The 14,013-nt window shown below is 39.7% G+C and overlaps 1 protein-coding gene across 3 annotated transcripts in view; it reads right to left on the bottom strand.

The window, feature by feature from the left end:
• dxo (decapping exoribonuclease) overlaps window positions 1-14,010 on the bottom strand; it is a 15,040-nt gene extending 1,030 nt beyond the window's left edge. Inside the window, exons 1-6 of one of the 3 annotated variants that reach the window (XM_078558812.1) lie at window positions 13,901-14,010; window positions 7,566-8,057; window positions 5,411-5,637; window positions 3,421-3,640; window positions 2,269-2,404; window positions 1,045-1,139 (exon numbers count right to left, since the gene is read on the bottom strand). In XM_078558812.1, coding sequence (XP_078414938.1) covers window positions 1,045-1,139; window positions 2,269-2,404; window positions 3,421-3,640; window positions 5,411-5,637; window positions 7,566-8,026 — 1,139 coding nt within the window. In that variant the 5' untranslated portion in view covers window positions 8,027-8,057; window positions 13,901-14,010. Of the gene's footprint in view, window positions 1-1,044; window positions 1,140-2,268; window positions 2,405-3,420; window positions 3,641-5,410; window positions 5,638-7,565; window positions 8,058-13,203 lie in introns of all 3 variants that reach the window. The other 2 variants (XM_078558813.1, XM_078558811.1) reach the window with 2 other exon arrangements.
• Between the last annotated feature and the right edge of the window lie 3 nt (window positions 14,011-14,013).

The raw sequence follows: 14,013 nt of genomic DNA, 5'->3' as shown, positions 1-14,013 counted from the left end.
GCCTGAGCCTGGAGGGTCAGCAGTGAAAGGGAATGGCAGAGGCCACGAATTGGATGGTCACAGTGACCAGGAGGGTCAGCTAGTGAGTGTTTCGGGAAGCAGGATCAACAGCGAGCAGGAGGTAAGTAGAAAGTTAGTATTTTTGTTTAACTTTTAAAATAAAATCAATTTTATTCCTTTTACCGATATAAGAATTTTGCAATCTATAGTATTTCAACTTACAAGGTACAATGTTTGAATGTTTTTTTCTAATGAGAAAGATCCTACAGAATCTATCTACAGTTTTTTTACGTTGCTTTTAATAGGAAAATCTGAATTGTTTAAAGACATTTCACTTAAAGTTGCATTTTTCAGGAATGTTACTGTAATTTTATTGGCTTTTTAGACTAATTAGATCAATTGTTTCAGAGAGGTCTATATCCGTAGGGATTCCCTCTGTAACAATATGGGGAGAAGAGAAAATAAAGTGAGAGAATAAAATGTGCTCATCAGAGTGCATTTTAGTTCTAAAGTTATTAAGTCTTAGGATAAAAAAGTAATGGTTGAATTAGTATTTATTTACCATTACATTTATTTCTTCTGTTCCTTTTGTTAGCTAATCTTTTCCTATATATTTTGTTTAATGTGAGTTTTTTTAAAATAAAAACTGTTTGCAGAGCTTACCTAGTTCTGTCTTCAACATTGAATCTCGCATCAGCTCACGGAAAATCCATTTCTGTTTGGCTGAAATCAATTGTGTTCTCAATATTTTTAGCTAGTCGGATGTTTTGAAGTTTGACCTGATCAGTCACAGATTATACATTCAATGTAGGAAAATATTAAATTAAACTGTTAGTCTGGTGAATTAAAATCATTGGGCTGAATAGTTGCTTTGTCCATCCCAATTGCTGTAATGATGATAAAGGTCAAAAGTAGACCTTTTTAAAAATATGTCTACAAATGCTCTCACAAGCTCCTTTAGGACTGCGCTTAATAACTGAAATAACCTCTTAATGAAAATAAAAGGCTCTCAGAATTCTGAAGGACAACTCAATGAATTCATACCGGGGATCATCTTGGGTCACCACCTTCTTCACAAAGGACAGAAAAGCGTTGCAGAAATTTAGACACACTGCAGGCTTCCAGCAATTCTGTTCATTCTGTTGAGACGGGAACAAAATATAAGTGTCTTTAGTCTGAAGTCTGGCATGAACAGAAGGGCACTGCTCCAGTAATCATATTTCTCCACGAAACTACATCCCAGGAATACAGAAATAGGCCATTCACTTCATTACTACCAATGAGTGCCATTGTGGCATATGCCCAAGTTATTCAATGTTCTGAGGGCGATGAACCATCATGGGTGAGAATCAAACTTGGTACCACTCTTCTCCAGAAAGGGCATAGGCAAAATACAGTATCCCAACTGCTGATCTATTATAAGTGAGAATCAAATGTGGGATCTCCTGTCCATCTCAGCCTAGCCATTAGAGGACCTTTCACTTGGCTCAGTTAAAACAGCCTGTGGTGGGGTGAGGAGGGGAGAAGTAGATCTCCTTCTTGAGGGAAAGGCACCCCCTAGAAAAGGGCAACAAGATTCATTTCTATTTATGCACCATGGACTAATGACAGGATTTGAGATCCCATCAAGCTGGAGTAAAATGCTGCCACCATGTTTTTAATAAAATTGCTATGGTAAAACCCTCCATACTAATTAGAGGTCATTTGTGTTACATGACCATTTTGCACAGAATTTCCATAAGGAAACCTATCTAAATATCTTTGATCTGTGCTCAAATATTAAACAAGGATTCTGATCTATTTTTGCTTATATCTGAGAAGTTCCCATTTTCATTGTCGGGGGAAATTCTACATAGAACTGCACTGATCAGTGACTCCAGTATGTTTTACCACATCAATAAGTGGTGGGAGTGTAGGTCTGAGTGATTATTGTAAACCTACATTATTTAAGGAAGTGTATTTGCTGTGCGTGTGAGGCATCACAAATTGATTGTTCCCACTTCAATTGCAGCAGAAACTACAGGACTCAGATTTTTGTTTGTCTATTTCTGTTTTAGTGCCCCTGCAATTCTTGCCGTTAACGAGTTAGCTCCAATGGTTTTGTGCTAATTCCGTGGATATTACTGGTAAAAGCAATGAACTGGCAAACTTCACTGTTTTGATTGTTGGTCTTTTTTTTTTAATTCCCCCTTTTATCAATAATTATGCAACTGGCAGTCCATAACTGAGAATTATTTCTAAAATTTAATTGAGTTCAAATTTGCAAACCTTGACAAGATGATGAATCTTCATTGTTTCGAAAGACTGAAGTGAAACAACCACTCCATTATCATCTCTAAAGCCTGCGATTATCCGAGGTACTCCAGGTAAAAAGGACTGTGCCCACCATTTGATCAATTTAAATCTGCAAAGACAAGGTTGACATAGTCAGAAATTCCAAATGCCTTTGCAGTATCCACTGCTGAGGTGCATCTCATTTAATAAATGTTACATTTGGCAACTGGAGCTCATGTTCCTACAGCCTCACTGTACACAAAACAGGACTGCAGCAGCTGCGTAATAATGGGAGTGAAGAGTATTATGGTCACTTAAGATCACTGATAACATTTAACACAGTGTGGAGAAAGCATGCTTTAGATTCAAGAGTCCATAGAGAGGTCTCCCTCCTTAGTATTGCTTGGGACAATCAGAGTGTAGACCTGTCCCCTTCCTCCTCCACACTGCCCTCAGCAGTTCATAGTTAATTTGCTCACTGACAAATTCAGGTAAGAGCAGGTTTGTATTGTGAACTATAACGGAGAAGAATTAAATTAAGGTTATTGTTAAAAACAAGTCTTCGTCACTTATATTTTTCCTTCATGTGATCATCCAGCTAATGAACACACTCACAAACATCCATCTCTGCAGAGTTGCCATATTCTCCCCCTTTGAACTGTGACTCTTTATTCTGGCTTCTGCCTTTTTACTGGGATTAGTCATGCCAAGGATTTGTATAATCCGCATCTCTGTACTGACCTGTTACTTCTAGTCTTTTCACCTACAGAAATGATTGACATGAATAGTCTTCTGTGTCTGTGGTGTCATTTTGAAAATTTATCAATAAAATACCAAAAAAGTACAGTAGTTCTATTTTTAAAAAGTATTATTTCCCATTTCAAAGATGTCTGGGAAACAGAGATCACTGATAGTTCAGTTCCACTCGCACGGTTTTTAAAAAGCTGCAGCAATTTTATCCTGAGCTCACTAGCAGAGCTATTTACTATTTATAAGATTCTCTAAAACCACTTCGGTCAAGCATCTCAAACAACACTGCAGGTGTTTACAGGAATATATTCATTAGCTGGATGTGCAAAAGACAGGTTGCCGCTTAGGACAGCTTAATTTAATATTGTGGTGGTGCAGGAGGCAAAGGCTACCAACCTGTGAAAATTCCTCTCTTGGTTTGGACTGTAAATCTCCCTGCTTGTTTTTAGCTCCACATAACACTGTGGGGCCTTTAACCTCGGGTCAGAATCATCTTTGCAGTCCACCTCACCGGAAAATACGAGTGAGTGGCCGTTCAGCCGAGTTCGAACCACACAACAATATGCTTCGTTGGTGTTTACCACACCTGCTGGATTAGGATTCCCACCTGGTTTATCTGAAAGAAATACTGTAATTATTAGTCAATTTTCCACTTTCATGTCCTGATCTTCTGTCCTACTCATTTTTGTAGGGTTTAACTCCAAGAGTACCAGGAGGCCTACAGTTTTGCTCATGTGGCCATTTTCATGCTGTAGATGCAATGCTGCATAGTGAGATTTTTAAAAATTCTTTCGCGGATGTGGGTGCCACTGGCTAGGCCAGTGTTTATTGCCCATCCCTAATTGCCCATGAGAAGGCGGTGGTGAGCCGCCTTCTTGAACTGCTGCAGTCCATGTGGTGGAAGTACATCCACACTGCTGTTAGGGAGGGAGTTCCAGGATTTTGACCCAGCAACAGTGAAGGAATGGCAATATATTTCCAACTCAGGATGCTGTGTGGCTTGGAGAAGAACTTGCAAGTGGTGATGTTCCCATGCATCTGCTGCCTTTGTCCTCCTAGGTGGTAGAGATTGCAGGTTTGGAAGGTGTTGTCGAAAAAGACTAGGCAAGTTGCTGCAGTGCACTTTGTAGATGATAGACACTGCTGCCACTGTGTGTTGGTGGTGGAGGGGGTGCCCATCAAGTGGGCTGCTTTGTTTTGGATGGTGTCAAGTTGGCACTACAGTCATCCAGGAGTTGTGAATGCAGCTGAACATTATGCAATCATCAGCGAACATCCCCACTTCTGACCTTATGATGGAGGGAAGTGTTGTCTGCTATTTGACTATGTAAAGAATTATCCAATATCTACACAAAAGCAAAATATTGTGGATGCTGGAAATCTGAAATTAAAGCAAAATGCTGGATGGGCAGTTTGGGCAGTATTTGTGGTGAGTGAAACAGAGTTAATGTCTGAAACATTAAACTACCTATCTCTCCTCAGAGATGCCTGACCTGCTGAGTATTTCTGCCATTTTCTGTTTTTATAACTGATGTGCATATTCTAGTGGTGATCATTGAATAGCAATCAAAGTGCCTCAGATGCTGCCCTGACTGAGGTCAGTTAACTCTGCACAGAATGGGATCTTTATTGGCCTTTGACAAATCAGATTTAAGAAAGATTGCCAGGTAATTACAAACAAAACACCTCTTCTTTGATAGTATGGTCTTTCAGTAATTATCTGGGGAATTCCGTGAGGAATTTGTACACCTCTATCCACGCTTATCTTTATAACCATAGTCCTGTTCCTGACAGATATTTGCTCAGCCTTTTTTCAGACAAACAACAGCACCTGCACCTACCAATCAGTTAAGTTGAAAGTTTAATCCTCTTGTCTTTTAAATGAGATTGGATAAGCACTCATCTTTGTTAGGATTTCAGTAAAGTGCAATAATGGGAAAGTTTCACTCTCTATCTACTTGCCTTGTAAAAAGCACCCAGCAACACGGTTATAGATTATGTCCTTTCAAACTTGGTTGTGGTCGGAGAGACTCTTTTCAACTTTATAATATGGGGTTGAAACATTGGTAGCTACAGGAGGTTTAGTGCAAGAGAAATGTGAAATAATTAAGAATATCAAAGCATTATGTACATATATACAATTTTCCTCCTAATAGCATATGGATATCAATATATTAAATAAGCTGGTGACATTCATCACATCAATGGGTGATCAATGTGCAGTTTTAAGTTGTGTTCTTGTAGCTCTTTGAGGTCATAGCAATTAATACAAAATCAACTTGCTGCTGAAAAGGTAAAGTTATCTTAACTAATTTCATCTAATCATTACAATCCTTTGACATCCGGTCTGGCCCAAAGCAATGAAAGTTTTGGATAAATCTCTCACCGGCACATAAATACTGCTCAAACTTGTATCCTCCATACATCAATTCCTCCTGCATTTCAGTCCGCTGCTCTCTCTGCCGTTTGGCTTCCTCTGTCTCTACCTCACTCATGTAATAGGTTCCATTAAATCGAGTCACTGCCAACAGCCAGCCCTCCCGGTTCTCGTAAGGGGTGGTTAGAATTTTAGTCAGATGCCCTCTCCATGTGATGAAGTCGGTATGTAGCTGACTGCAAGTAGAAATGGACAATTTCTCAAACCAGCAGAACACACACACAGAAAAAAACCCAGCACAGCTGATCTCTTTCCATTGCCAAACAGCCAGTGGTACACAAAGGTAGATACTGTTATTGACTGTAATAGTCAGGCATGCAATGTGCACAATTCCCTGCTTATTCCTCTTTCTAAAATATGATTCTCCTCTTATCTACCACAGTAGGATGAAGGGCAGATTATTGAGATTTGAATCTGGGAATGGAGTCTGATTTATGAAGGTGACAGTACTGTAATACCATTTTATTTAGCTTCTGCACATTTTAAATAGACCTAAGTTTCATTACAATGGTATTATTTTAAAGAGAAACTGCTTTGTCCAGAAAGAGCTATGACTAGAGTTCTAAGAAAGAGTTTATCAAGAAAACATCAACTCACTCCTATTTTCTCAACAGCGACTCCTGCATTTTTTTTTTGAGCTTCATTCTCCCTTCAGTAATATTGGGAATTGTAGCTTTAAGGAGCATTCATTGTATAACAGGAAACCCCTTGCTTCACAACAACCCTCTGTTTATAGTGCAACTGCAGCCTGAATTCAGTCAGAGCTCAAGGTCACAACAGAATGAGATTCCCTGGAGGAGTGAATCTCACTTTACTTCAGAATCAGTTCAGGCCTTAATTCCTGATTTTCACAATGAGTTCAGCTTTGTTCACTTTGCACCTCGTGTTCACTCATTGAGAAAGTGTCTCTAAAGTGCCCATCAGAACATAAAGCAAAGGGAGAGAAAATTAGGGATTCCAGACAGTTGGAGTTTTGTGTACAGTTCTGGTCACCACATTACAGGGAGGACACAATTGTTCTGGAGAGAGTGCAGAGGAGATTTACAAGAATGTTGCTAGGGCTTGAAAATTGCAGCTATGAGAGATTGAATAGGCTAGGGTTGTTTTCCTTAGAAAAGAGGAGGTTAAGGGGTGGCATAATTGAGGTATACAAGATTATGAGGGGCCTAGATAGGGTAGACAGGAAAGACTTGTTTCCCCTAGCTGAGGGGTCAATTACCAGGGGGGTGTAGACTTAAGGTGATTGGTAGAAGGATGAGAGGGGACATGAGGAAAAACTTTTTCACCCAGAGGAAGCTGGGTGTCTGGAATTCACTGCCTAAGTTGGTGGTTGAGGCTGAAATGCTCAACTCATTTAAAAGGTACTCGGATCTGCATCTGAAGTGCTGTAACCGCCAAGGCTACAGACCAGGTGCTGGAAATGGGATTAAAATAAGCGGCTAGTTTCTTTTTTCCCTTTTTGGAGATGGGCTGAACGGCCTCTTTCTGCAGCGTAACTTTTCTATGGTTTTAAGAGCATATTCTTTAGCTGAACGACTATTGTGTCATTATCATAAACCACACAGTGCTGTGTTCCTGGCAGAAAACATAATGAACTAAACATCTATATAATTAAAAATGTTATGTCTGCTCATATTTCCTGACTGGGGAGATAAGCCGCATAGTAAGCCTCCTGGGCAGACACTGGCTCTTGGCATCACCTGAGCCTGAAGGAAGCTGCATGTGATTAAAGTTTCCTCTTTTATATCAAGTATTATTAATTTTTGGCATTTCAGCTCTGGGCCAGGGTTCAAATGTATTCCCGGCTGATTGTAAGAGTTGTATATAAAATGAGCTAGATCAGTTCCTGATGGCAAAGTGGAAGTCTGTTCCTAATTCAACACTAAACTGGCACTTCCACTCAGTGGCTGGTGTGGATTTGGGTGAAGTTCTTCTTAGGAGCAAACTGAGGATATAGTTCAGGGCAGTATATCAAAGGAACTTCATTCTGCATTTAACTGCAGAGTGCTAGAGGTTGACGATGGATTCTGAAATTGAAAATGCTCCATTCCCTTAGGATCTTTACAAAAAAATATATTATTTCACAGCTAACGTCACAACTTACTTTGACAAAGCAGGTGGTTTATCATCCCCAGACAGCATAGGAAATTTGTGTTTGTTCAGTAGTATCCACTTCAGGATATGGTCCAGCTTTTCCTTAATGTTATCGTTCCTTTTTATGTATCTGTCTTTGTAACCATCCCGCAGATTGAAATTTGGATTCTTGTTGACGGGTTTCACGCAGTATTTTAGCTGCCTGGCATCATTGTAGAGCTGGCGACGTGAATCTAATGAGAAACAGCCAATCTCAACCGGCTGCCTGTAATCAGGAAAACTCTTGTCATAATAGTCTGGCTGTACAGGAAGGACAAGTTCACAATTGTCCTCATTGTTTGTGTGTGAAATGCATTGTTTATCAGTATCCGTCCTCAGTAATTTAATCTCAGTCTCTTGTGCATCACTTGCTTTTCGTTTAAAGACTCCGCTACTCGATGATCCCCTGCTGGTGTTGAACTGTCGATCCATATTGTCACGTTTTTTGATTTAATAAAAAAACCTGCAAGAAATTAAGAAAAATAACATTCAATGTAATCGACGGGAAGTAGCAATATTGTGTGACATGTTTAGTTTAGGTTGTGGGGAGATTCTTTCAGCAGCTCAGTTGATAAAGGCAGTATGCAACTAAACAAAGGCAGTATGTAACTAAACAATGACCATAAAATCCCATGTTTGATTGCCAGTCACTGCTGAGTTAATTGATCAAGGTCTGATGGTTGACTTCACAGCCTCTGAAGAGTGCAGAGGGAAGAGGAAAGTAAAGCACTCAGCTAGGGCACCTGGTTGCCATCCAGTGACCTGCTGCCTGTAGGTGTTGGGGGTGAGGACAGGGTGGACTTGCTTTTGATCCCTACAAACTATTTTCAGATATGAAGAATAGGTAATTGTGGAACTGTACCCCCGCTTGAGTGAGTGCCTTCAACAGAGGAAAGAGAAAAATGGTTTGCACTCTTCTATTCATCTAGGTTTATTCTTGATGAAATATTCAAAATCGTATGTTCTACCAGGACTAGAGATGAAAATACATTTAAACTGAGCAAGGAGACACACGTACACATGAGCAAAGTCACATTTCATTCAAAGTAGTGTATTTTACAATAACCTCTAACAATGGCAAGGACAATAAAGATGTTCAGAACACTGGCATAAAATCAAACAGTTAAGTCAATTAAAAAGAGTATGTGATTACACTGTACTATTCTGTATCAAAGTCAATAATTTTATAATACCCTCTCAACTTCCCTAATTATAATAAATTCCACTTCTTGCAACATAACGGTGCAAGGAAAGACAGGTGACGGTTAAAAAAATAAAATGGAATTTAAAACTCAGTGTATTGTGTATTAAAACAATAAACTTGTAATAATGGAATGCTCATAACAATTCAAAGCTCTTTTTGCCTAAAATACTTAAATAACCTGATCATTTGCATGAACAGCATACTAACAGAATGGATCTATCAAATATTCTGTACCAATTATAAAAAAGGGTATCTGATGCATGAGTTACATAGAATTCCACTGTGGAGATAGGCAATTTGGTCCAACTGCTCTATGTTGGTGTTGTTCCATCTGGGACAAGGGTGGTCAATTATTATGTGATGTTGACCAAGCTGTGACCCACAATGATCTGTATGATGGTCAGCAATAGGAATACATGTCAAGAAACAATTCCTGTTGTTTCCTATCACTCAAGACCACATAAATTGAACATGGAGGTAAGTGGTGTGGTCTTAATCCAATCGAAAGGTTTGTACAAAGCACACTTCAGAAACCTTTTGTAGCTTGAGGTTAGGCCTAGTTCACACAAGCTGTGTCTACAGTGTAGCAATTGGGCTCTGTGCATTGATATCCTCCAATTCCTTCATGCTCCCCCTCTCTGAACAAGACCTATCACAATCTCGTCCAATTTGCCTCACACCATTGTCCAGTGCCTTTTGCTAAAGATTCTTTGTGGTTGTATATTGCACCAGCCAGGTTTGGTAGGGTTATGTGCAAGTATTTCCTTCAAAATGCGTGTCCTTTCATTCTTATTAATTTTATCTCTTTAACCTGCCTTGCTGGAAATGGCCATTCTTGTTGCTCTCTTCTGTTCCTTTGGTGACCAAAGTTAACCCAATATTGAAAGTGTGGTCTTACTCGTCTATTATTCAGACATCCTTGCAGTTTGCATTATCTTCTGACATACAATTAATTTTAATAATGACGATCTCATGCCAATTCTTACAGATCAGTTTTTGACTATTCACAAATCCTCATCATACTCCACCCAATAATCAAGGTCAGTGTCAATCACATATTACTTTTCCCCTAATAAACAGAATGGAATGTGGCTCAGCATTAATAATTTCTTATCTGCTTAAACATCAACTTCCATTACATATTTGCCTTTGGTGCAATTTTGTATAATTTAAATGGAGTTCACTGGTGAAATGCATCATATGGCATGTTGCTAACCAGGAAGGTCCTCGTGATGGGGGAGGGGGGTGGGGGGGGCGGGGTGGCGGTAGTGGAAATTAGCCCCAGCATTGCTGCACTAGGAAGGGGGAAAAAACAGGGCCTCAACTTCTGATCAATGACCTCTGCTCATAAGTGCATGCAGACCTTGAAAGGGGATAGGGAGAGGCTCAGCCCTGATACACCATTTTCTCCTGCACACCTCCACGCAATGTCAGATTGTGTCCTAAAAATGGCATCTCGAATGAGGTAGTGGAGAGCTGTTGCCTGTGGAGCTGCACTTTTTAAAAAAATTATAAAAGGGGGCATTAGTGGTAACCTATTATAGTCCTTCTGTAAATGCTAACTACATTAGAGGCAACAAATCTCAGTTAGGAACACTGGATCAGAAGGAGGCCATTTAGCCCCTTAAGTCTGCTTTGCCATTCAAGGTGGTCATGGCTAATCTGTGACCTAACTCCCTATACCTACATATCCTGTAATATCTTTGATAGCACAGAATTAAAAGTAATAATTCATCTCACATCAATAAGCTGTTTGCAGAAGTAAGTTTCAAACATCTTCTGCCCCTTGTGCAGTTTTTCCTAATTTTACCCTTCAAAGGTATTGTTCTAATTTTTAGGCCATGTTCCCTTATCCCAGATTCCCCAGTCAGTGGAAATAGTTTCTATCTACCCTTTCTGTTCCCCTAAATATCTTGAAAACTTTGATCAAATCATGTTAACCTTTTAAATTCCAGGGAATACAATCCTAGTTGATGTAATCCCTCCTCATAATTTAACCCTTGAAGTCCAGGTATCATTCTAGTAAATCTATGCTGCAGTCACTCCAAGGCCAATCTATCCTTCCTAACGTGGTGCCCTCATCTGAACTCTAGACATGATCTAACCAGGGCTTTGTGTAGCTGAAGCACGACTTCTACTCCCTTGTATTCTAGTTCTCTAGATATGAAGGTCAGTATTCCATTAGCCTTTTTCATCTGTTCATGACATTTTAATGATCTATGTTCATGGATCTCCAAGCCTCTCTGGACCTCCATGGCTCTAGAATTTTACCATTTAGAAAGTATCCTGTTCTATCCTTTTTAGATCCAAAGTGGATGACCTCTCATTGCCCACATTGAAATCTATTTGCCAGAGTTTTGCCCATTCACTTAATCTATTCATTCTTTATAATTTTACAGATCCATCTACACTGCTTACAATGCCACCTACATTTGTGTAATCTCCAAACATGGGAGATCCCATCATTAATAAATACAGAAAAATAGTTGAGGTCCCAATGCACATCCCTGTGGGACACCACTAGTCACATCCTGCCAATTAAGAGTACCTGCCCATTATCCCGGTTTTCCATCTCCTGTCACTCAGCTAATCTCTGGACTAGGTCAATAATTTGCCTTCAATTCCATGAGATTCAATTTTAGCTAACAGTTTCTGATCTGGTACTTTATCAAATGCCTCCTGGAAGTCTGTATAAATAACATCCATAGTCATTCCCCTGTCCACTATTTTAGTCACCTCTCCAAAAATTCAATCAGGTGTGTCAGGCATGACCTACCCTTCACAAATCTAGGCTGGGTTTCTCTGATCAGCTGAAAATTTTCAAGGTGTTCAGTGTTACTGTTACCTACCTAAATACTGGCCATTACAGGAAATATTGGTGTATAATGTAGATTTTTAACCTTGAGAAAAATCCAAAAGTAAAACTGTAATAAAAACTATAAAGTTGCTTATTTTTTCACTTTTGTAAAAGATTTGAATTAAGCTGTCTCAAGAAATTAGTCAAGAACAAATGTGCCTGAAAACTTCTACTTGTTATTGAGTCTTGTAATAATTTTGTCTAGATATAAATGAATGGAAATCATGACAGTGAAATCTGATGTCCTACAAGTATTCATGAACAGCAAGAGGCAAAATTGTTCCATCACATCTGACCTGGACCTGCCTTATATTTACTCCATCTCACAAAAACATGCAATTTTCTGACCCAATTGGCCTGAATCATCTTGGTTTGTACCAGAGAAAAATGTAAAAAAAAAACTATTCTTCAGGTTTTTTTTAAAACAGGCTTTTTAAAAGATTTTAACCATGTCTATCTCTGAACCACAATAAAAATCTATCAAACTGCAGCAAAATCATTGCATTGTCCAATAAGTACATGAAGGTAAGCCAAGTGATTTGTACCTGCAGTATGAGTTCATGTTCCAGAAATATTACCAAGATGATGGGGTTTTGCCTCAGAGATAATTTATGGAATTTTGATTAGTGAACTATTCTTTTTATTGTCCAGCTTGAAGGTGTTGAATTCTGCTGAGCTAGGTTCCTCTAGCAATTGCTGCCCTCTGGTCTGTCATTCTGACTGGGCATTCTTCACATTATAAACCTAGTTATTGAGTTTCAACAAGCCATTTGACCATGGACACTCATGCATAATCCTGCCATCAAAGATTCACTTTCCAACATGGGTTGCTGGACAATGATCAGAAATTGATGAAAGGTCATCAACCTAAAATGTTAACTCAATCTCTCTCCCCTTCATTCATGCTACCAGACCCAAGTGTTTTCAGCATTTAAAAAAAATCTTCCTCTCAATAACCAGTTCAACAATGAATATTTGGTAATGCTTGTAAGGGAAACTTATGTTTCTCAGTCATCACATGCATTCTTTTCTTCTGTCAGTTTCATAAATTCAATCAACTGGTTATCACTAAGGGATTGAACTTTTTCTTGCAAAAGATTAATTAAAAGGAATCAGTACAACAGTTAAAATACAGTGCTGAAACCACAACACCTCTTATTTTATAATTAATCTGCGAGGCACTCAGAACAACCTCCCCTCACCACTTCAAATTCTCTCCCCCTCTTTTTCCAAATGCAATGAATCAATATGGGATACATGGCTGGCAGGATGAGAATTACTTCACCCAAGTGGCCATGCTTTGAGTGTGAGCCATTTTGGCACTCTTAAGGTGCATCTGGGCCAAACATTTCTCAAACTGTCTGGATAACATTAGTAGCAATAACACTTTCTGAACTCTATAACCTCAGTGACTAGGTCACCAGATGACTCATTACTTGCCAAGAAACAAACACAACAATTATTTCTCAAATGTTATTTATTGACTTATTTACAGTAGAGTTGTCTTTAAACCAGAAAAATTGTCAAAAATCCCTAACTGCAACTTACCAAAAAAGATTTAAAATTCTGACAAAACCATGTCCAGGAACAACATAACACCAACAAAAACTGTTAACTTCAAAATGCGTGACAGATAATTACAGGCTGCACAGACATAAAGGAAGGATCTCTGTCTTATGACAAAGCAACACAGCCAGGACAACAACAGTCCCCATAATTTCAAAGGACAGTTTTTAAAAAATCAGACGTCCAAGGTTAAAAAAAGCGACGAGAGTTTAGCGACACTAGCCTTTCACTTCTCAGATCTGGTTCAAATCCAGTCGCTTGGTGGGATGAAAATCTCTTTCCTCTGCAAGACTCCCACGATAAATGGGTTTAGGTAAAATCTCAAGCGGAGGAACGAGTTCCCAGCTGGAAACTGTCAATCTCTCTCAGTGAGGAGACAGGACAGGTGCGGGAATATTAAGTGCGGAGGATATTTCACTGCCGGGGGTGGGGTAAATTGTCTGGGAAGGGGGAATTTAATCTGCATCCAAGCCCACATCTCCCCTCCCCCCGAGCACAAACGGGGTAGAATTCAGGAAATCTCCCCATCCGCCCCTCTCTCACGGATTCCTTTCGGGCCTTTCTGCCGCAGAAAGGTCGGAGTCTCCCTTGCTCCAGGGACTGTGGAGAGGAGGTGCAGCCTGTTCCCCGAGGCCCATTATCGGCTTCGTTCACTGGAAAGGAGGAGTGAGAAACAAACCCGCGCTTCCAGCTTGAACACGGTACCGTTCTCCGCCACACCGGGAGGAGCAAGCGCCGCCACCAAGCCGTAGCCGGAGCGACAGCGCGAAATGGCGCCGAGAAAGCGGGCAC

This window comes from Cetorhinus maximus, chromosome 15 (assembly GCF_964194155.1).
Source record: "Cetorhinus maximus chromosome 15, sCetMax3.hap1.1, whole genome shotgun sequence".
Taxonomy (NCBI): Eukaryota; Metazoa; Chordata; class Chondrichthyes; order Lamniformes; family Cetorhinidae; genus Cetorhinus; species Cetorhinus maximus.
The sequence above is the reverse complement of the archived record's forward strand: the minus strand, read 5'-3'. Positions and strand labels throughout refer to the sequence as shown.